Source organism: Oryctolagus cuniculus, chromosome 7 (genome assembly GCF_051225735.1).
Source record: "Oryctolagus cuniculus isolate XC-2025 breed Fujian yellow rabbit chromosome 7, ASM5122573v1, whole genome shotgun sequence".
NCBI classification, from domain to species: domain Eukaryota; kingdom Metazoa; phylum Chordata; class Mammalia; order Lagomorpha; family Leporidae; genus Oryctolagus; species Oryctolagus cuniculus.
Genome location: NC_142873.1, coordinates 12,193,760 through 12,214,874, shown reverse-complemented (window position 1 = coordinate 12,214,874; position 21,115 = coordinate 12,193,760). Strand labels below are relative to the sequence as shown.

The following is a 21,115-nucleotide window of genomic DNA, read 5'->3' as shown; positions in this document are numbered from 1 at the left end:
TCTGCCTAGCGGCGCTGGCACACCGGGTTCTAGTCCCGGTCGGGGCACCGGATTCTGTCCCGGTTGCCCCTCTTCCAGGCCAGCTCTCTGCTGTGGCCCGGGAGTGCAGTGGAGGATGGCCCAGGTGCTTGGGCCCTGCACCCCATGGGAGACCAGGAGAAGCACCTGGCTCCTGCCATCGGATCAGCACGGTGCGCTGGCTGCAGCGCGCTGGCCACGGCAGCCATTGGAGGGTGAACCAACGGCAAAGGAAGACCTTTCTCTCTGTCTCTCTCTCTCACACTGTCCACTCTGCCTGTCAAAAAAAAAAAAAGAAAAAAAAAAAAAAAGAAAAGAAACATTCAGCACATCAAGACCCAAAGGCTTGACCAGCTGCAGCCCAGTGATGCCCCAGGGCCCCGCAGGTGGGCAGGTGGGCAGGTGGGCGGGGAACGAGTTTCTGCTCCAAACCAACCCTGGCTCAGGGAACATCTGGGGGTCACATCGGTTACTCTGACGTCTTACACAGAGAGCGACTGTGTGTGTTACCTGTCTGCATTTCTGTCTATCAACTTCTACATTTTCCAACCTTTAAAACAATTTTAGGGGCTGGCATTGGGGTGCGGTGGGTTAAGCCACCTCCTCTATGAGAATGCTTGATTTGAATTCTGGCTACTCCATGCCTCTGATCTGGCTTGCTGCTACTGCGTCCTGGGAGGGAGCAGATGACGGCTCAAGCACTCGGGTTCCGGGCCCTGCTGTGGGAGACCTGGAAGGGGCTCCTGCCTCCTGGCTTTGATTTGGCTTTGCCCTGGCCGTTGGGGGCATCTGGGGAGTGAACCAGCAGGTGGAAAATCTCTCTCTCCTCCGCTCTGTTACTCTGCCTTTCAGATAGATACATAAATCTGATTTTATTTGAGTTGTCAAATCATTTTCTAGATACCGAGTCTTAATATGAGAATTTATTGGGAAATTGTAGTTTTGGTAATCAACAGGAGAGAGACTGGCTTATAAACCTATTTATTTGATAAATCTATCTTTCTTCCTTCCTCCCTCCCTCCTTCCCTCCCCCTTCTTTCTTTCAGGAAAAGGTTTATTTATTTACTTGGAAGGCAGAGTGACAGAGGGGAGGGGAGGCAGACAGCGGGCACACACATGAGAGAGATCTCCCATCCACTGGCTCACACCCCAAATGGCTGCCAACGTAGGCTGGGCCAGGTTGAAGCCCAGAGCCTAGCACTCCATGTGAGTCTCCCACACAGGTGGCAGGGGCCCAGGCACTTGGGCCATCTTCCACTGCCTTCCCAGCCACATTAGCTGGGAGCCGTATTGGAAGCAGAGCAGCGGGACTTGAACCAACACTCCGTGTTCCGAGCAGCCCCTGCTGCCCCGCCATGCTGGCCCCCACCTCTACAAGGTATTGTTATGGGCTGAGATTGACCGAATAGAAAGCGCAAATAAACACACCGGTGTTTGGTTATACACATTTTCTGAGAACCAAAGAACTGGCTCCCCTTGCTGGCCAGTTTCTTAGGCTAGGCAGGATGCATAGGCTGTCAAGACTGTCTTAGGAGTCGGCCTGTCCCTGCTTAAATTAGTTTGATGCATTCCGAATGGAAGCCTTAACCAATGCTTTCTTCCTCCATACACAGAGGAATGAAGGATTAAGCTCACTGTTAAGTGTCATGGGGAATTTCAGACTTGTTCCTCGGGATAAGACTCGTGTGTTGTGTCTGGGCAATGCCCCGTGTGGCATCCTTGGTAATAACCAAGCTGAGCTTTAAATGTAGCTGATGGGCTTCTCTCTGACACCCTGTGCAGGGAAACAGAATTCCCATTTACATCCACGACCTCTGATTTAAAAGCGAAGATTGCACATTATTTACTATTGGATGACTTCCCTGAAATTTAATGAGGACTAAGTACAAATATGACAGATGTAATTATCATAGCTTTATTCCGCACAGCCAGGGTCTTCTTGTGCTATAATTGTGAGCTTTTCACTCAATGGCTGCTAGGAAGGCCATTAGCATTGTATCTTCAGTTATTCCACAGACAAGAGGCAATGCGGATTTCCTGTAGTTCATTCTTACAATCCAAATTTGGAAGGAAAAAAAAACACAACTGGGGTATGAAATAATGGAAAAGCATAAAAGGTACTGTAAAATTGCTTCTCTCTCCTGGAGCCACCTTCTGACCTGAGTTCCTGGCCTGCAAGGCCTGGGGAGGTGGCTGTGAATTTCCACTAATGGAAGAGAGAAGTGTGGGAATTCGCGCCCTCCCCGGCGTGTCCAGACACCCTCGAGAGCCCGTGTGCACACAAAAGCTGTGGAAGGCTTCTGCCGACGACACAGCTTCTACGTCGTACACGGATGCTCATACTGAGACTGGACTTCAGGTTGGCACAGCCCAGACATCAGAAGCTGGAACCCGGAAAGGAGTGGGGTGGGGACGGGAGTTGGACCAGGCCGTAACACTGAACTTCAAGATGATGGCTTTGTTTCTCCTCATTCTGGTCTCACAAAACGATTTGTTCCAGGGAAAAGGAACCAGAGGAGTGTTTCTTCTGTCTCTTTGCACTGGCCACCGATACTGCCCACCACGTAGCAAGCAAATCCAGGCCCTCACAAAACCTAACATCACTAGAAGTGATGCTCCGTCCTCAATATGAGACTGGTAGATCAATAAGGTTCGGGGTTGACTTTTCTTTTCTTTTCTTTCTTTTTTTCTTTCTCTTCTTTCTCTTCTTTCTTTCTTTCTTTCTTTCTTTCTTTCTTTCTTTCTTTCTTTCTCTCTCTCTCTCTCTCTCTCTCTCTCTCTCTCTTTCTCTTTCTCTTTCTCTCTTTCTTTCTCTCTTTCCTTCTCTCTTTCCTTCTCTCTTTCTTTCTCTCTTTCTTTCTCTCTTTCTCTCTTTTAGTTAATCTTCTTGAGAAAGACTAATTGGTTCCAAATGAGAACCTTTGAAACACAGACAGAACCAGTCTTTGAAGTCTACCTCTCCTGGACATAAAGGAGTTATTTCTTTTGAAAACATGAACACATAAACACAAGGCAGGGGCTCCGGGAGGTGCAAGTGCTTTACTCTGAATTCACTTCTGGAATGTGAAACGTCAGAAAATGGAATGGGCCCACAGCACCGGGGAGTCTTAGCAATCCGCTTTATCCCAAAGGGGGCACTGAAATAAACAGCCTTGTAGTCCAACAAACAGGCCTACGAGCAGCTACTGTTAGCGATCAGACACACCAATGTTCTCACCCGAAGCTTTCTCTTAAAGGAGTCGAAAGGGAGCGGAGGCCGCTGTGCAGTGCGCCTGCGCCCCGGGAGAAGGCCCGCTCTCTCTCAGTCCTCGGCACCACCACTGTCCTTAAACCCTTCATCCTGCAGGCTGCACGCAAATCTGGAATTTCAGTGAGATGCCCTGATGCCTCCTTGAAGACCAAAACTGAGAAACTCTGTTTAAAGTGGGGGAGGGGGAACACCATCACTAACACCTCTCCCTCTTTGCCATTGGTTTGAAAACGCCATCAGGGGCCGGTGCTGTGGCACAGCCAGCAAAGCTGCCCCCTGCAGTGCCGGCATCCCATGTGGGCACCTGCTTGAGCCCTAGCTGCTCTGCTTCTGATCCAGCTCCCTGCTAATGCACCTAGGACGCAGTGGAGAATGGCCCAAGTGCTTGGGCCTCTGCACCTGCGTGGGAGACTCGGAAGAAGCTCCTGGCTCCTGGTTTCGGACCAGCTCAGCTCCGGCCATTGTGGCCATCTGGGGAGTGAACCAGTGGATGGAAGACCTCTCTCTCTCTCTCTCTCTCTCTGCCCCTGCCTCTCTGTAATTCTGCCTTTCAAATAAAATAAATAAATCTTTAAAAATATATAAAAGCATCAACTATAGTTGGACTTTAGAAAAAAGTCCTGCCTTAGTTTGACTTCACTCTCCCACCTGCCACCATTCTAACTCTGGAAAGTCAGCCTGAGTGCTCATGGGATCCTGGCCTGGGAGCCCCCCTTCGGCCAGCTCTGACTTTACCCTCTTCAGTCCCCTGCAAGCCTAAGGCTCAGGACAGGAGAGTACTCAGGTGGCGCCAGGGCTGCTAAGGAGTCATCCAGAAGTTCCGAGTTTCTTGGTCCTGGGGATCTCATGCCTCATGGTGCCGGGGAAGCTGCTGCGCGGCTGCCTTTGGAAATGGAAAACTCTCCCCAGCTCCCCCACTCTTCTGACATGACAGCCCCTGGGAGAGGCACAGCCCCCCAGCACCTGCTGTTTTGTTTTTAAGGTAGGATCTTACCCACAGGCAAAAACCAAGTGGAAATGAACCTGCAATTCTGAGCCTGCCTCAGTGTCACCGCTTGTTTTAAAAAGAGGCAGGTTTGGGTCTGATGTTTCCAACTCCTCCAAGCAAACAGGAAATCAGTGGCTGGGCGAAGGAGACCACCGCTGACTCAAGTTTAGCTGAAAGTCTCGGGTTCTAGTCAGTACGCTGTCAAGTTACCACTGCTGGACGCTCTACAGGACGCTGGACCTACTGCCCAATCTGAGCACTAGGTCCACTGTACTTACAGAACAGCCCCTGCCCGCTGCAGGGGGTGTCTGGACAGCTCAGGAGGCCTGGGTGGGGCCGGCACCAGCCCAGTCTACCTGGTCCAAACCAGCCACCAGTTCACACTCCACAGCCGGGGTTGGGTCACATCTACGCTGGGGGGAAAAGCCCAGAGGTGACCTCAGGGGAGGTACTTACGATGGGGCTGGCGTTGATGTAGTCCGAGTTGCTGTGGCTGTTTTCGGACTTCAGCAGGATCCTGGAGTGGTCATCTGCAAGCAACCCCAAGAGCAACCGTTAGATCTCAGCACAGCCCTTCACTGGCCGGGACCGGGTGGCTGCTCAGGCCGTGAGCGCTGAGCCCCCCGCTCGGGCCCAGGTGCCGCGCCAACGACCCCGCTCCGCACTGTGCACAGCCCTTCTGAATGCTCTCTTTAATGACAGCTCTCCCTTAGACCCGGAGGAAGCTCCCGGCTCCTAATTCGGAATGGCGCAGCTCCGGCCATTGCGGCCATCTGGGGAGTGAACTGTGGATGGAAGACCTCTCTCTCTGTCTCTAACTCTCTCTTTGACTCTTTCAAATAAATAAAATTAAAAAAAAAAAAAAAAAAAAGGTGACTCTCCTTTCCCCACCTGCAGTACAGAGGCATGAAAACAGGGTTCCTGGGGAACTGGTTCGAAGTTCTCATTTGGTAGAATGTGGGTCTTTCTGATGTTTTGCTTTTGCAAAGTTCAAATGCCAAAGTCAAGTGATCTGTAGTATTTTGTATGGTATTTACCTTTAACTAACTAGACATAATTAACTACACACAGTAAATAAATACAGATGATCCCTGGTTCGACTGGGGATTTTTCCACTTGATGAAAGTGTTAAAACTCACACATACAACCATTCTGATTTTCGCTTTCAATTTTCAAGTGATTACCTGAGTTCATCAGTGCTTTATCATAAACGGGCTTTGTATTATGATTTTGCCCAACTCTAGGCTACTGCAAGTGCTCCGACCACACTCAAGGCAGGCAAGACTAAGCGACGCTCTGGGAGTTAGGGTTACTAAACGCTCCCTTGACTTAGGAAATTCTCAGCTCACCGTGGGTGTACAGGGAGCGTAACCCCATCATAAATTCATGGTATACACATGAATATTCAGCAGTGGCCACCACCCACCATACAGTTTCATAGTTGACAAATGGTTAAGTCCTCAGGATGATTGGAATTTGGTTCTAAAAGGAGAGGAAGAGACACAGGAAATGCTGACAAAGAGGGAACAGCGGAGAAGCACACAGGTGGAGACGCACTGTGTCAGAGGCTGGGCCGGACTAGCACAGAACCCAGACACAGCAGGGCAGGACTGACAGCGCTTAGGAGCGTCGCGATGAAACGCACTTGGTATGTGACCTACTCCTAATGTTGGTTCTGGGACAATCCTGCTCCTGCTTACTAAGAGTCTCCCTTTGCCCTGTTTTCGGGACTTTTAAATCATGACCTTTCGTGGGAAGCCTAGGAGGGGCCATGGGGAGGCGGCAGGTGTAACCTGGCTCTGCATGGCATCGCCAAGCCTGGCAAAGCCACAGGGAAGGTCAGCCAGGAAAGCCCAGCTTCTGCAGGAATAAGCCACCTCGCCCTCCTCTCTGCAAGGTGCCTGCTGAAGACACAAAGTGATGCAGCCTCTAGCTCTGGCCTCTCTCTGGCTCCCAGGAATGCCTTTCTGGTGGTGCCAGCAGCCCTGTTCTTTGCCTGGGCTGGAGCCATCAGAAGCCGGGGTTCCAGGGTGGCGAGCTTCTCACCGCTGCTCCTGCTCGCCCCAGTTCCGACCGTGTCACACCACGTCCTGCAGAGGTCCAGTCACCAGAAGACAGCGGCTCCCAATTCTGAAAGTGGCCCAGCAGGGGTCAGCAAAGGCCCTGGGGTTTGCTTTTGCTTGCGTCTTTCCTGGGTATTTTGCTAGATTTCTTAAACAACAAAATCTAGGGCTAGGAAAACTCCTTGGAGTAGCCCATAATGGCTTGAACTTGGAAATGGTCATCTATTTGAGACCAATGCACTACTAGACTGGACGCCATACCAGCATCTTACTAACACTTTAATGTGAGCCTTTTCCTGGTAGAGACAAGGTTGGAAAAAAATCAGAAACACCCAGAGAGGGGGAAAGAGTGCATATATTACATGGCATGTTTATATGTATGTGTAACATATGTGCCCAAACGTGGCAGTGTTCGGAAGGTATTTACGTAGCTGCCACTAGCTCAGCCAAGCTATATATAATGATACAAAATCCTATGGACTCAATGGTTCCTGGGTTCCTGTACAAATTTACTGCTCAGAGAGCAAAAATGGAAATTAAGTTTACCAGAAGGAAAAAAAAAAGTCAACTTTGACCTCCTAACATGCTACAAACACTACCCCTAAAATCGAGTCCAGGGAGCCCCACTTCTCAGTGTGGTGCCACCCAGGCACATCAAAGGCTTTTCTCAGAAGTGGGCGCACCGGCCTCTTGCTGCAGCCCACACAAGTGGGCTGCTTCCAGAGGTTTCCCGAGGGTCGCCCCCATGCCCTGCCTCAGTAGGAACATTTTCAACACAGCCAGCTTCAGGCACTTGGCGGGCAGGGTCGGGAGGGAGCCAGGACCGGGAAAGAAACCAGAGTTTGCAGTCTGTGACTTCAGGGTACTGCAGGCTTTGAAGATGAATAGGGAGGAGGGGCCTCTGGGTGGGGCTGAAGAGCACTCGGGGAGCCCAGCTTTTGGGGGGGTGCCTGTGGTTGCTCCTCATCTCGCAGGGGACGGCACTGCCCAGCCCCGTCAGCGCGACACAGCGGAGTCACAGCATTCGCTCAAGTTGGGCTTTTCCAGGGCTCAGCGAGGAAGAGTATCCGCTGGACTTCCCCATCAGAAAATCGAGAGAGTGTTTCCTAAGATTGGCAGTCTGAGAGCTTGGTCCTCGGAGCACTGGCCGGACAACCCGGTGCGAGCCCACGGCCCCCACACTGGCACAGGGCTCTGCGGAACGCCCGTCCCCCTTAGGTCGCGCTTTGAGGGACAAGGGCTGCGAAAGCCGCAGAGCACCCCTGCCTGGCGATCGCACATTGGATTCGGCACCAAGGTGCTGCTTTACAAAAACTCACAGAGAAGCTATTTGGGTTTTACAGTGGGGGCCACCTGGAGCCTGACAACACCCAGAAGGGCCAGTGATGCTGGCCAGGGTGCGGCGGGGCCGGGTTCATGACAGGCTCGGCGATCCCCGGGCCAGCAGATCTTCATTTGGCTGCGCCACTTTCTGAACTGTTTTGCCATTCACCTTTCTCGTTCACCTCCTTGGAAGAGATGTCCTCAGAGCCAAGGAGATGATGACAGCAAGTTCTGAGGGCCGCGGTCCCCTCTGTTCTCTCTTTTGTCTTGTTTCCTACCCACAGTTTCAGTTACCCTCGGTCCACTGAGCTCTGATAAACGGTAAGCGAGAAATTCCGAAAACGATTCACCAATTTTAAGTTGCGCGTTGTCGCTCTAAGCGGTAGGAGGGCACCTGGAGCTGCCCCACTCTGCCCTGCCCAGGTCGTGCACCCCCGTCTCGGCCGTGTGTTCACGCAGTATACGCTACCCGCCTGCCACTCACTGGGTAGCCTGCTCAGTTATCAGATTGACTGGCGTGGTTTTGCACGGCTAGTGCTCGAATGACCCTTGTTTTACCCAATAGTGGTCCCAAAGCACAGGAGAAGTGGCGCTGGCAATTCAGCTCTGCCAGAGAGGAGCCCCAAAGTGCCTCCTCTAAGTGAAAAGGTAAAGTTCTGGACTCGATAAGGAAAGAAAAAAATCGTGTGCTGAGACGGCCAAGATCTCGAATTAGTTATTGTTGTTAATCTCTTCCTGCGCCCAGTTTCTAACATTAAATCTCATCATATATACATAGGCACGAACAGTATGTACTGGGCTTGGTACTCTGCAGTTCCTGGCATCCACGATGGGCCTTGGGAGGCAGCCTCTGTGTTTTCAATAGGCTGATGGTTGTATCCCGAAACAGGTTCTTCCAAATACAAGGCTTGGTAAGGCCACTGTCACCTTTTACAGTGCACAGGGAGGGCAGAGTGGCCTTGTTATCTGATGCCTCGCACTCAAGGTCTGGCTCATAAGCCAACACCCAGGGTCTTACCTAGGTTGAATTTACTGAAGGTTGGTCCTTCCTAGTTCCAGGATAAAACACACATGCACACACCTCCCTTGGGAGCAAACATAACTCAGTGAGTAGAATCACAGGGCAAGACTCTAATAATCCAGGTACTTGCCCAATTAAAACGTGGGTATATTCTTTAAAAGCTTGCTTCCAAGCCTACTCGGAAACCAGGAAAACATGGACATTTACATTGCTTCTACCTTTAAAAATATCTGGCCCTAAGATCCACAATCACAGATCTTAGCAGGGAGGGAGAGAGAAGAGTGAATGTCACAAAGAAGCCTGTTGAACAAACCCTCCACAGGTAATGTTTTCCTGAGCTCCCATCATGCATTAGTGCCTTGTTCAGGAACATTTCAAGTTTCTCTAATATTCCATATTTTCATGTAGCTCATCTTCGAGCACCGGATCCCCGGGCCATCAACAGAATAGGAACTATGTTCCCATTTTATGTTGCAGAAATCAAGGCCCAGGACGATGAGATGAGGTACTTGGCAAAGGTCACGGAGCCAGCAGCAGAGTGTGGGTTTTGCAAATTACTCAGTATTTTACCCAAAATGCCGGATGCTAAAGTGGCACGAACTCCTTGATCTTGTGGTTTGTAACACGAATTAGAGGCGTCTGTAGGAGTCACTGCTGAACACTGATACTTGGCCACAGAAAAAATTAAAGAAAACATTTAAGGGATTTCTCCATCCAAGTGGTCTACCCCATGTTTCCTTGGGGGTTCTGCAGGAATTTCAACTTTCTGTTAAGGCTTAGACCAAGTCATTTTCCCCGGCTGGATGCCATCTTCTTTACTTTGAAGCTGTGGATACTTGGAGTGTGGCTGCTGACAGTCCAGGCCTGCAGGGGGCGGGACTTCAGTGGGGATTTGTGCAACAGGGACACTGACAGCGAATGGCAGCTGTTTCCTGGACTTTCAGGGGTCCAATGACGGTCTGATAGACGGCAGAGACACAGCCAAAACCGCCCGCTGCTATCGGTACCCTGACTGTTCGTGCTGGTCTAATGATTCCAGCCGATTACACGTGAAAACCACTTGATTTATTTGGACTTGTCATAGTTGGGCAAAGGAATCCATCATGCTACCATTCTTGTTCCAAGACTCTGAGAAGCTAACAGGTGCGTTTCTTTGCAGATCTGGGAACTTGAAGATAAGCGACAGTGTGATTCTAAAACACACTTGCCCTGAAGAGGTTAAGTCTTTAGTGAGAAGGCTCACTCCCACTTCTTTCCATGTTTCCCTTCTTCTCGAAGTCAGCAAGCCGGGATTCTACGGTAGCCTGTAAGAATTGCTTAGCTCGAATGCGCTCCATCATCAAACATTTAAGAAGAAAACCAGCAGAGTTCTGCTTTGGGTCTCCTGGGATCATCACACAAAGTTGCATGCGGGCAGACCGGGCGAAGGCTGGGGTCCCACATCCAGAAAACTACCCTGCATCCAAAAATGACCTGGAAAAGGAACCATGTTCCCATCTACTGCCCAGTCAGCACGCTGCCCGCCAGTGGGTCATGAGACACACTCAGAGCTCGGATCGCCTTCCTTGACCAAACACCTCAACGGCAAGTCTCCGGGTGGTGAAAGAGAGACTTGCAAAGTGGCCGTCCTGAGTCTTGGTCTTGTATCTCATTTCTTACATTATTTCACTGGCATCGCCTGCAGATCTTTCAAAAAGCAATCCCCAAATAGGATTACCAACTTGCGGGGCAGGGGGATGACAGTGTACGCAGGTAGATCATAAATCCTGGTGCGTGGTGGGACTCCCACGTCTGAGGCTGTTTTAACCACACGGTACATCTGTGTGGAAGAGGAGCTCCCCTGATGGGACTGTGCGCTGACCAGAGTGCAGAGTGGACCTGCTCTGAAGGTGGCTAGGTTGCTGTGGCCGGCCAATGCCCATCCAGCCCCCGCAAGCTGTCCTGGAGGCACCTGGTGTCAATCAAAGTTTGAACCAACCATGCAGCTCCCAGAAAGGCACGCTGTGGGTCCTAACCAGCGGAGAGGTCACCTGTTAAGTTCCTGGTTTCCTAGGTAAAAAGGAAGGAATTTGGACACACAGACAAGACCAGTCCAAAAACGAGGACAGCCATCAACAAGCCAAGGAGAGAGGCCTCAGGAGAATCCAGCCCTGTCCACACCTTGAGGTTGGACTTCTGGTCCCCGCACCACGAGACAGTAAGTTTCTGCTACTTAAGCTGCCCGGCCCATGGGCTCTTGTAACAGGCACCCTAGGAGCTGGAAGCACCGGGAGTGAGATTCCTCAGTTCTGGTCTTGTTTGCTTGTGGTTACCTGTGCCCTCTGTCAACCCCTGGTGACTGTGGATGGTCACACAGGTCTTAGCAGCTGAACTCCAATCAAGCGCCCATCAGCACATCAGCCAATAGCCCGTCCTCACAGCCTCAGGCCTGGGCAGCACCAGCAGGCGGTTTGCACTGCCGAGAGGTGCAGACGGAACCGTAGGAGTCCAAGTGTAGAAGGCAACCTGCTCGGATGCCATCAGTCACAGTCACAGCAGTGCCCGGCCAACACTCGGCGCCGTCTCCAAGTGCAAAGAGACTGGGGAGGGCAGGGTGGCGATGTTTGCTTGCTGTAATTTAGTTGCACACGCACAAGAACAATTTTGCATAATAACAGCATAGATATCAGCCAAGCAAGACCATGCCATCTGCATCGTTCTACCGAGAGACCATCAATCAACACACACTGATTATGAATCTACTCTTTGAGAAGCTGGCTAACTCATTAAGGGCGAGATTAAGAAAAGCAAGACTCACAGACGATACAAATGCACCGGCCTCCAGAGAGCTTAAACTCTAAGTGGGTTGGCAGCTTGTAACCTTTAAAGAAATAGATAAAATTTTGTATTGTATTGAAATTGGTAGCAGTACCAGGAAAAGACATCCTGGCCTGTTGTCTACACTGCCTGAGGCGATAAAACATCCACTATGGGGAGGGGAGCGTGGTGAACTCTGACCCTTTGCAATGGTTCTGAGAACAAGATCATTTCTTCTCCGCCCAATAGGATGCTTCTGGAGAAGTCTAGGATGGAAACTTGGCTGTAGAACTTGCCAATTAATTTAGCAGAGATTTAAACTATGATGGCCCGGTGTGGAAGAATGGCCGAAGAGGCCTTCCCCAAAACAGACCACTTACAGGGGCAAAGAGGAGCGACGGCAGGGGAGGGAACAGACTTTCTGGGGATGAAATAATAGGAAAAAGCAGCAGAAGCAACATTGGTAGTGACACGTGTGCCTATGACCGGAGCAAAGGCACGAGGGACACGCACGGCAGTCCACGCAGCTTCATGCCAGAAGGAAATACAACCTTGTACAGCAACAGGAGGGCTGAGTGGATCCCAAGGGGATAGAGGAGGAAGGGGTGGGGAGGCACTCTCGCCCAGGAGATGGACGCGTGCGGGTGTGCTGTGGGTGGGGCAGGAGGAGGCCAGGTGGAGCCCCACGGTTGAGCAAGGGCTTTTATAGGTGAACCTCACCATCTAATGCCCCCACCAGACTCAAAAAGTAGAACCGAAAAAGCAGGTTATGCCTTTTGATCCTTAAGCAGTCCATTAAGTGGGCCTAGGACAGGGTTATTTTCTGGGTTAAGGAGCAACTGAAGAAGACTATCCTTGGCCGGCGCCGCGGCTCACTAGGCTAATCCTCCACCTGCGGCACCGGCACACCGGGTTCTAGTCCTGGTCAGGGCACCGGATACTGTCCAGGTTGCCCCTCTTCCAGGCCAGCTCTCTGCTGTGGCCCAGGAGTGCAGTGGAGGATGGCCCAAGTGCTTGGGCCCTGCACCCCATGGGAGACCAGGAGAAGCACCTGGCTCCTGCCTTCGGATCAGCGCAGTGCACCGGCCGCGGCGGCCATTGGAGGGTGAACCAATGGCAAAGGAAGACCTCTCTCCCTCTCTCTCTCTCTCTCTCTCACTGTCCACTCTGCTTGTCAAAAAAAAAAAAAAAAAAGAGAGAGAAGACTACCTTAGCTCTCCTTTACTTCCATGGTGAGATTAGCAGGCGACCTCACTTCCAGTGCCATCTTCCACATGGAGATGAACAACAACAACAAAACCCCCTCATGATCACGTCCTGACAGCTAAGGCAGCAGTGACTGGGTGTGCAGGACACAGCCACGAGGAGCCGGTGCAAGCATGGCCGACCAGCTCCGCTCACCACCACTCCAAGCGCTGTGCAGCCTCGGCTGGGAGCCTCCCCGGGGGGCTGTCCCAAACGTCTACGAGCCTCGTGGCTAAACCACACAGAGTCACCATTTCACGCTGCTGGAGGTCGGAAGTCTGACGTGAGTCTCCAGGTATTGGCGGGGCTGGTCCCTCCAGAGCCATCTCCCACGCCGGCGTGGTGAGTTGCCTTGTTCTCACATGCTGCCGTCTGTGACCGTCACCTGCCGCCCTCTCCCCAACACAGGTGGGCACTCTTCTGATAACACCGGGCCCGCCTGGATAATCCCGACGAGTCAGCGCCCTAACTCAGCTGATGAAGAAACTTCACTCCACCTGCAACCAAAGGGCCCTTGTCGCGGAGGCTAACGCATTCACACACTGCGGGAATTAGGAGGCGGGTGGCCTGGGAGCTGTTATTCTACGAGGGACTCAGCAAGGTGACAACGGGAAACCTTCCGGAGACTCAGAGCCTCGCAAATGGCAGCCTTTGATTGTGTGAGCCCGGACTTCTATGGCCGACGACAGATCACAGGGCCACAGCTGACACTCCCCGTCCTAAGTGGGATCCTAATCATGATCCTGCAGTGCTGAGATCAGCACGCGTGGCGGCTGCTGAGAGACCACAGTGAACTGGGTTTCTCATTGCGCTACCAGGAACAACCGCTCTACAGGGAAGCTGGAACAACGTGAACAATGAGAAAAGGAAGAAGGAAGAAGACAAAGGAGAGGCAGGGGCAGGGGCAGGGGAGGTGGGGGTGTGAAGGGCTCACTGCAGGGTGGTGGTGAGGCTGCAGGGTGCACTGGCTGTGGTCCCCGAGGTGCAGACTGATCAAGGCTCTCTCTCAGGGGACAGCAGTGGACTCTGGGAATGAGGCAGGTGACCTTCCACGGCCCCGGCTGCTTTCTTGGGTGCACACAGAGCTTGTGAGTATTTGGAAAGGGAAGGGTGGGCCCTAGGAGGAGAAGAGCTTTATCAGGGACAAAGGCGTGTCAGGGAAGAAGCGGGGAGGGAGGGCGGTTAAACTTAAAAACAGAGAGACCTAAGAACCAATTATGCACTCTGATCCCATCCTTGGGAAAACAAAACAAAACAAAACAAAGCAAAACGAGCAGCTGTTGTAAAGGCTACAATGGGGATAACCAGGCCTGGTGCTGGAGCTGCTGAAGGCACCCAGCTGCTGTCAGGGCAGCCCACGCAGGCTCAGACAACCAGGTACCAGGTCATCTTAGGGAACTGTTGCTAAAATTGTTCAGTTGTGACGACAGGCTTAGCGTTATGAAGGAGAATGTCCTCGGTTTCAGGAGATGTAGGCTACAGGATTCAGACGTTACGGTGTCTCAAATTTACTTTGAAATAGTTTAGCCTCAAATGGAGGAAACACACGTTGAGTCTCTGTAGCAGGAATGTATGTAGGTGGTCATCAAACCAGCATGTTGACTTGAAGGTTTCAAAAGTCCATTAATAAAAAGTATGTGTGTATGGGGGGGGGGGGGGGCGGGGAAATCATGCCACACCAGCTAGGTTTCTTTTTTTTCTTTCTTTTTGACAGGCAAAGTTAGACAGAGAGAGAGACAGAGAGGAAGGTCTTCCTTCCGTTGGTTCACCCCCCAAATGGCCGCCAGGGCCAGTGCACTGTGCCGATCCAAAGCCAGGAGCCAGATGCTTCCTCCTGGTCTCCCATGCGGGTGCAGGGCCCAAGCACTTGGGCCATCCTCCACTGCCTTCCCGGGCCACAGCAGAGAGCTGGACTGGAAGAGGAGCAACCGGGACAGAACCTGGGGTGCCGGCGCCGCAGGCGGAGGATTAGCCTAGTGAGCCGTGGCGCTGGCCGCTAGGTTCCTTTTGAGACAGAATTCCTTTCATGTAGCGAGTGTGGGCCACAGCTAGCTGGGTGTTCACAGGTGAGCTCTCACCTGTGGGGTGCAGAGGGCTGGGCGCCCCCTCTGGGGACTTTCCACCTTGGACAAGTGATGGCAGCCCCTTCAGCTCTGATGTTTTACCTGCAGAGCAGAGACAATGCAATGACCCCCGCTGGTAGGAGGAAGTGAAGGAGACACTGCACAAGGCGTGGAGCAGTGTGCCTCGCGTGGGGCTTCCTGGCGAGCACTTGTCAACGTGTGCTGAGCCCTGCGGATGGCTGTGAGCTCCCTCAGCTGCAGACACAGCCTCAGCTCCTGGGAGAAGGACCCGGAATGTTCAGTGATGGATCTGTGCTGGTATGTGATGCCGTGTTCCACGTGTGCTCTATCGGACATGCTTCTTTTTTTTTTTTATCAATGACTTCAAGATATGAAAAACATGTTTATCAGATGAGCAAATGGCAAAAAAACTGGGCAGGGGGTGAAGTAATCAACTTTCTTGATTTTGGACAAGAAACATTTACTAGCTGGGAACACAAAGTTCAGTTCCTCTGTTAAAATAACATACGCCGCGGCTCAATAGGTTAATCCTCCGCCTACGGTGCCGGCACTCTGGGTTCTAGCCCTGGTCGGGGCGCCGGATTCTGTCCCGGTTGCCCCTCTTCCAGGCCAGCCCTCTGCTGTGGCCAGGGAGTGCAGTGGAGGATGGCCCAAGTCCTTGGGTCCTGCATCCCATGGGAGACCAGGAGAAGCACCTGGCTCCTGGCTTCGGATCAGCACGGTGCGCCGGCCGCAGCGGCCATTGGGGGGTGAACCAACGGCAAAGGAAGACCTTTTTCTCTGTCTCTCTCTCACTGTCCACTCTGCCTGTCAAAAAAAAAAAAAAAAAAAAAAAAGAAAGAAAAAGAAAACTAATCCAGATGTAGATAGAATCTCCAGGTATAAGAGATCAAAAGTCATCTGCTGTCTCACTTGTCTGTAGCAGGGTCCGGAAAGGCACAGCACGAAATGTCACCACACCCTCTCCTACGACTGCTCCCATGGCCAGCAAGCTGCAAATTCGCCTCCGAGAATGGGTGCCCCACGAAAACATGCAAATGCCGTGTCCTGTGTTGACCTACAGCCTATTATACCATCACTATAACAAAACCACCATGGCCAACACGCCCACTCCCGGCACGTGCCTGATGCCATGACACTTCCAAGACTTCCTAAAGGGCCAGGAGGTGGGCAGTCACCGAGTTCCTGGGAATCTCCTCCCTTTTGTGGGAAACTCCAGCCCTGCGCCTCCGGATCATATAGGCGATGACCCCAAATCTCGTGGCATGCAGCTCGCTCTAAAGCCTGCCGCACTCGCTCTGCAGTGTGTACTTCCCACTTCTCGTTGAGAAGTCTCCTGCCTCCGCTGGTCTTTCTCTGTGCCTCATCCTCTAATTCTTTTGTGCATCAGAGAACGCGGGCGGCTTGGTCTCCCGACATAGGAACACGGAGTCAGGTGGAAGCCAACACCACTCCAGGCTTCTCAGCTCTTAGACAGAGCCCGCTCTGCAGTACCTAGACAAAAATACCCAGGCTTTCAGAAAGAGAGGAGGGAATACTGATGATAATGAGCGGTGCCTTTTCCCTCTAGTGCCCTGCGTGGGAAGGATGCAGGTCGGCACCCGGTGGTCAGACTTCCTCCTAAAAGTTGAGGAGACAAAGCAGGCAAAGCAAGTTCCCTCAAATAAACCATTTGTTCATGAAAATACTGTATCTGGGGCTGTCCCAACCAGGGTATTTCCCCTTCCCTGTCTCCTCCAAATGAGCTTTCAATCTCAGACAACAGCGGTGTTTTGTCACAGCTCAGCATCCCGGGCAGGGCTCACCCCTGGAGGTAGGACCCTCGGAGGGTGGTGTGGGTCAAGTTCCAGGTGCTGCTTCCTCACACTGTGTCCCCTGCTTTGGGGACAGGCAGGCAGAGAGCTCCACCTCACAGGGGACCCTGGTTCTCGTGTGGCTGCCGCTTCAGCACCAACTACTACCCCCAGGGAGGTGCTCCAGCTTCGCGACTCAGCTCCTGGCCTTGGAACCCACCGGTCCACGTGGCACAGAGGGAGCCCAAAGCCACACGGGCTGTGGGAACACAGTGGGGGACCCCCATCTCCCGGCTGTGTTCTGGGAGGGCCTGTTCTCCAAAGAACAGGTTTGGAATTCTACTATTTACCATAAAAGATCTAATAACCCAAGTCCACAGCCAGGCATGCACAAGAGACATTTAATGCCTGCCTATTGAATGTTTACCCCAAAGCAGCTCATTATTCAAGACACAGTTGGAAGCCTCCTCGCCCACCAGCCCCTCCTCCCCTCTCCTTCTCCCTCCCCACCCCATCGGGCTCCTCCTTGAGGGCTGTGGCTCTGCTTGCGTCCTCACATCTGTAATTCTCCGAGTTAGTCCCTAAAGCAGGGGTGGGGAAGCTTTCTGCTGATGAGGGGGTCACTTAGGTATTTCTAAGGTCATTCACGGGCCACACAGAATTATCCACGTAAAGATCAGCCCTATACAGACTTTCTGTATTTTAATCCCTGCTGGCTGTTGTCTTGGCTGGACCAGGCCAAATGATCTCGAGGGCCTTATGTGGCCCGCAGGCTGGACACCCCCCACCCCTGCTCTTAAGCAAAGCAAATGCCGGCACCGCGGCTCACTAGGCTAATCCTCCGCCTTGCGGTGCCGGCACACCGGGTTCTAGTCCCGGTCAGGGCGCCGGATTCTGTCCCGGTTGCTCCTCTTCCAGGCCAGCTCTCTGCTGCGGCCCGGGAAGGCAGTGGAGGATGGCCCAAGTGCTTGGGTCCTGCACCCCATGGGAGACCAGGAGGAAGCACCTGGCTCCTGCCTTCGGATCAGCGTGGTGCGCCAGCCGCGGCAGCCATTGGAGGGTTAACCAATGGCAAAGGAAGACTTTTCTGTCTGTCTCTCTCTCTGTCCACTCTGCCTGTCAAAAAAATAAATAAATAAAAAAATAAAGCAAAGCAAGATCTAGCTTTGGGCGTGCTTATTTTGACCTTTAAACACAGGTCAACATCCTCACTTCCGCTAAGGAGAGCAGCTTTAGCTCTTCTCCCAGGCCAGCTGAGAGGGGGCTGCCCCATGAGGCTGTGGTTGTCAGGACAAAATGTCCTGTGATGTCCCGGGGAGGGGGGCACCAGGCCAGTCTCCCTAATTGGTTGCAAGTGCTTAAGCAGGGACCCCGTGACAAGGAGACCACCTTCCCCATGGTGGACAGGGATTTTGCCATTGCTAGGATGCTGAACTAACACAGTGGCTTTGCTGTGCCCTCAGCACCATAGACTGACCAAGGTCATTCCACTGCATTTGAAACATGCCAGAATACATCTTGTCTTAAGGCTACTAAGAGTATCTGACAACACACACAATCACTCATCACTCATGAATCAACAGTGTCTATTTGCACCTGACACTTTGGTCCCAGAGACACCTGGGACCCCTTTCCCTCCAGTGGGGTAGGGTGTATATGCTTATCAAATTCCAAGACCAGGGGCTGGTGCCATGGCGCAGTAGGTTAATCCTCTGCCTGTGGCACCAGCATCCCATATGGGCGCCGGTTCTAGTCCCAGCTGCTCCTCTTCTAATCCAGCTCTCTGCTATGGCCTAGGAAAGCAGTAGAAGATGGCCCAAGTCCTTGGGCCCCTGCACCCACATGGAAGACTGGGAAGAAGCACCTGGCTCCTAATAGGCACAGCTCTGGCCACCTGGGGAGTGAACCAACGGATGGAAGATCCTTCCCTCTGTCTCTCCCTCTCACCGTCTGTAACTCTCTCAAATAAATAAATCAAATTTTCAAAAAATTCCACTTCTGGGGCCTGCTGGACACCGCGGGGGGTTAGAGAAGTGGACGGAGAGAGCCAGGACTGCGTAAGGTGCGTGGATGTGCCGTGGGGCTCTGCATCTCGTCAGCCCACCAGCTGCTCCCTGCCATCCTGCACCGGCCTGTGCCTCTCTGCTCCACGCATGTCACTTTAGAAAGCTTGTTGTCTTTGTGTCTCCATTTTCCACCCATGACACCTGCTGGGACAGCAGGTCCTCGATCATGTTTGTCGAAGGAACAACAAACATTAAGTTAGGTTAAAAACGTGCTCCAGTAACCACTGCTGTGCCCTTTGTGTCCACGCTATGCTGGTGCTATGTGAATGATCTCATCGAGTCTTTACCGCAGTAATAGTTCAAGTACAACAGCATGATGTTGGTTACAAAGATGAGGCTCAAAGAGGTCAAGGTGTGGGTCAAGTCCCACTCCAAGAGAAACCAATACACGGGGTTCATAGGCCCCCAGTCCCATGCTTTCAGGACCGTGCCCGGGGGGTCAACAGAGGCACCTGGGTCAGTGCCATTTGGGCCGGGCACGGCTTCACAGGCTTGTGGCGTCTGCACTGATGTCCAAAGAGGGGTAGGTGTGTGAGACAGAAAGGTGGCGGGGCGAGGAGGGGAAGGGCTTTGCACACCCAAGGCACAGCTCACTCCCGCCGTGGCCCACCCCCTGCTCGCCGGCCTGGGGTTGATACGTACAGGTCAGCACGGCCAGGGAGCGGTTCTTGGGCATATTCTCTTCCCTCTGGGCCACGAGCGAGCTGTTGGGCTCTGCTTGGTAGGCACACAGCGCCTCCCACTCCTTCTCCAGCCGGTTCTTGTTCTTCAAGTGGTCCTCCATGTAGGCCTGGGAAGGAAATCGCACAGTCAGGAGGTGTGTGGGAGGCTGGGAGCTGGTAAGAGCACAGGGCACCACAGGACGGAGCACCAGGGGACTTCAAGAGCTGCTAGGAAGATGGCATGACAAGCTGTCTCCTTAGGGGCTGGCACTGTGGCGCAGTAGGCTAAGCCTCTGCCCGAGGCGCCGGCATCCCATGTGGGTGCTGGCGGCTGCCTCCTGGCTGCTCCGCTTCCCATCCGGCTCCCTGCTGATGGCCTGGGAAAGCAGCAGAAGGTGGCCCAAGCGCTTGGGCCCCTACACCTGTGTGGGAGATCTGGAAGAAGCTCCTGGCTCCTGGCTTCGGATCAGCTGTTGTGGACATTTGGGGAGTGAACCTGCAGATGGAAGCCTTTTTTCTCTCTCTCCTTCTCTCTTTCTGTAACTCTACCTCTCAAAGAAATAAAAAGATGTCCTCTTATTTTTTAATTCATGCATAGTTTGTTCATTATTTGCGTTTTCTGTGAACTTTCTGTAGACTACTTGTGATTTTGTTTGTGTGTTAGGCCCACTGTGAGTGCTGAGCTTGAGTGTCAAGAACTCTTGGATTACAAAGTCTATTTTTTTCCCCAAAGAAACCTCTTATTTAAGGCATACAGATTTTATGAATTTCATAAATACAACTTTAGGAATATAGTGATTCTTCCCACCACACCCACACTCCTACCCACTCTCCCACCCCATGCTCCTCCTCCCTCTGCCACTCCCAGTCCCATTCTCCACTACGATCTTTTTAAATTAACTTTATACACAGAAGACAAACTCTACACTAAGTAGAGAGTTCAACAACTTGAATGGAAAACAAAAATAACAACAAAAAACTGTTCCTCAACAGTTGAGACGAGGGCTGTTTAAAGTCATAGCATCTTGAAATTAGTTTCACTTTTTTTTTTTTTAGAAACTTAATTAACTTTAAAGAAGCACCCAAGAATGATAAATCTTTTGCAAGCACCTAGACATAATTATAATACAACTCTTTGAGGACAGAGGTCCTGTGTGGGAAGTTAGTGCACAGTGACTCCTGTTGTTAACTTAACAATTATCACTCTTATGTATATGTCAGCCATCACCTGAGGCTCTTGACATGAGCTGCCTTGGCTATGGAAGCCTTTTGAGTCCACAAACTCCACCAGTATTTAGACAGGGCCATAAGCAAAGCGGAAGTTCTCTCTTCCCTTCAGAGAAAAGCACCTCCTTCTTTGATGGCCACTCCATAAAGTCTGTCCTTGAGCTTGGATGAAGTGTTAGGGACAGAGACAAACCCCCTGCAGACCACATTTGATTAGCCAACCAAAGACTGCTAGAAAGTGCGTCCTGCCAGAGAGTAGGTGAAGAGGAGGGGTGAGTCAGAGAGGGTGTTGAAGGGCACCCATGCACCATGCTTTAAGGAGGACGGAGTTCACGTGGAAAAGGGGCAGGCACCAGCACCAGGGCTCGGGGGTCTGGCCCGGGGGTGAGCTGTGTTGAGGAGCAGGAGGAGGGCAGGTGCAAAGGCTAGTGGGGCAGGAAGCACGTTGGGAGGTCTGCATGAGACCAGTGGGCCCCGACCGTGTGAGCCATGAGCTGGGTCTGCAGGCTGTGTGTCTGGAGCTTGCAGACGGACGTCCCCGAGAGCAGCCCTCTCCACCTCAGAGAAGGCATAAACAGC

General features: G+C 52.2%; 1 protein-coding gene across 3 annotated transcripts in view; it reads right to left on the bottom strand.

Moving 5' to 3' along the window:
- Nucleotides 1–21,115, bottom strand: part of PTPRN2 (protein tyrosine phosphatase receptor type N2) — a 1,109,078-nt gene that overhangs the window by 63,933 nt on the left and 1,024,030 nt on the right. For all 3 annotated transcript variants that reach the window (XM_089336860.1, XM_051857048.3, XM_089336861.1), the window contains 2 exons: nt 19,290–19,437; nt 4,713–4,786 (listed from right to left, as the gene is read on the bottom strand). In XM_089336860.1, the coding sequence (XP_089192986.1) occupies nt 4,713–4,786; nt 19,290–19,437 (222 nt within the window). The remainder of the gene's footprint in view (nt 1–4,712; nt 4,787–19,289; nt 19,438–21,115) is intronic.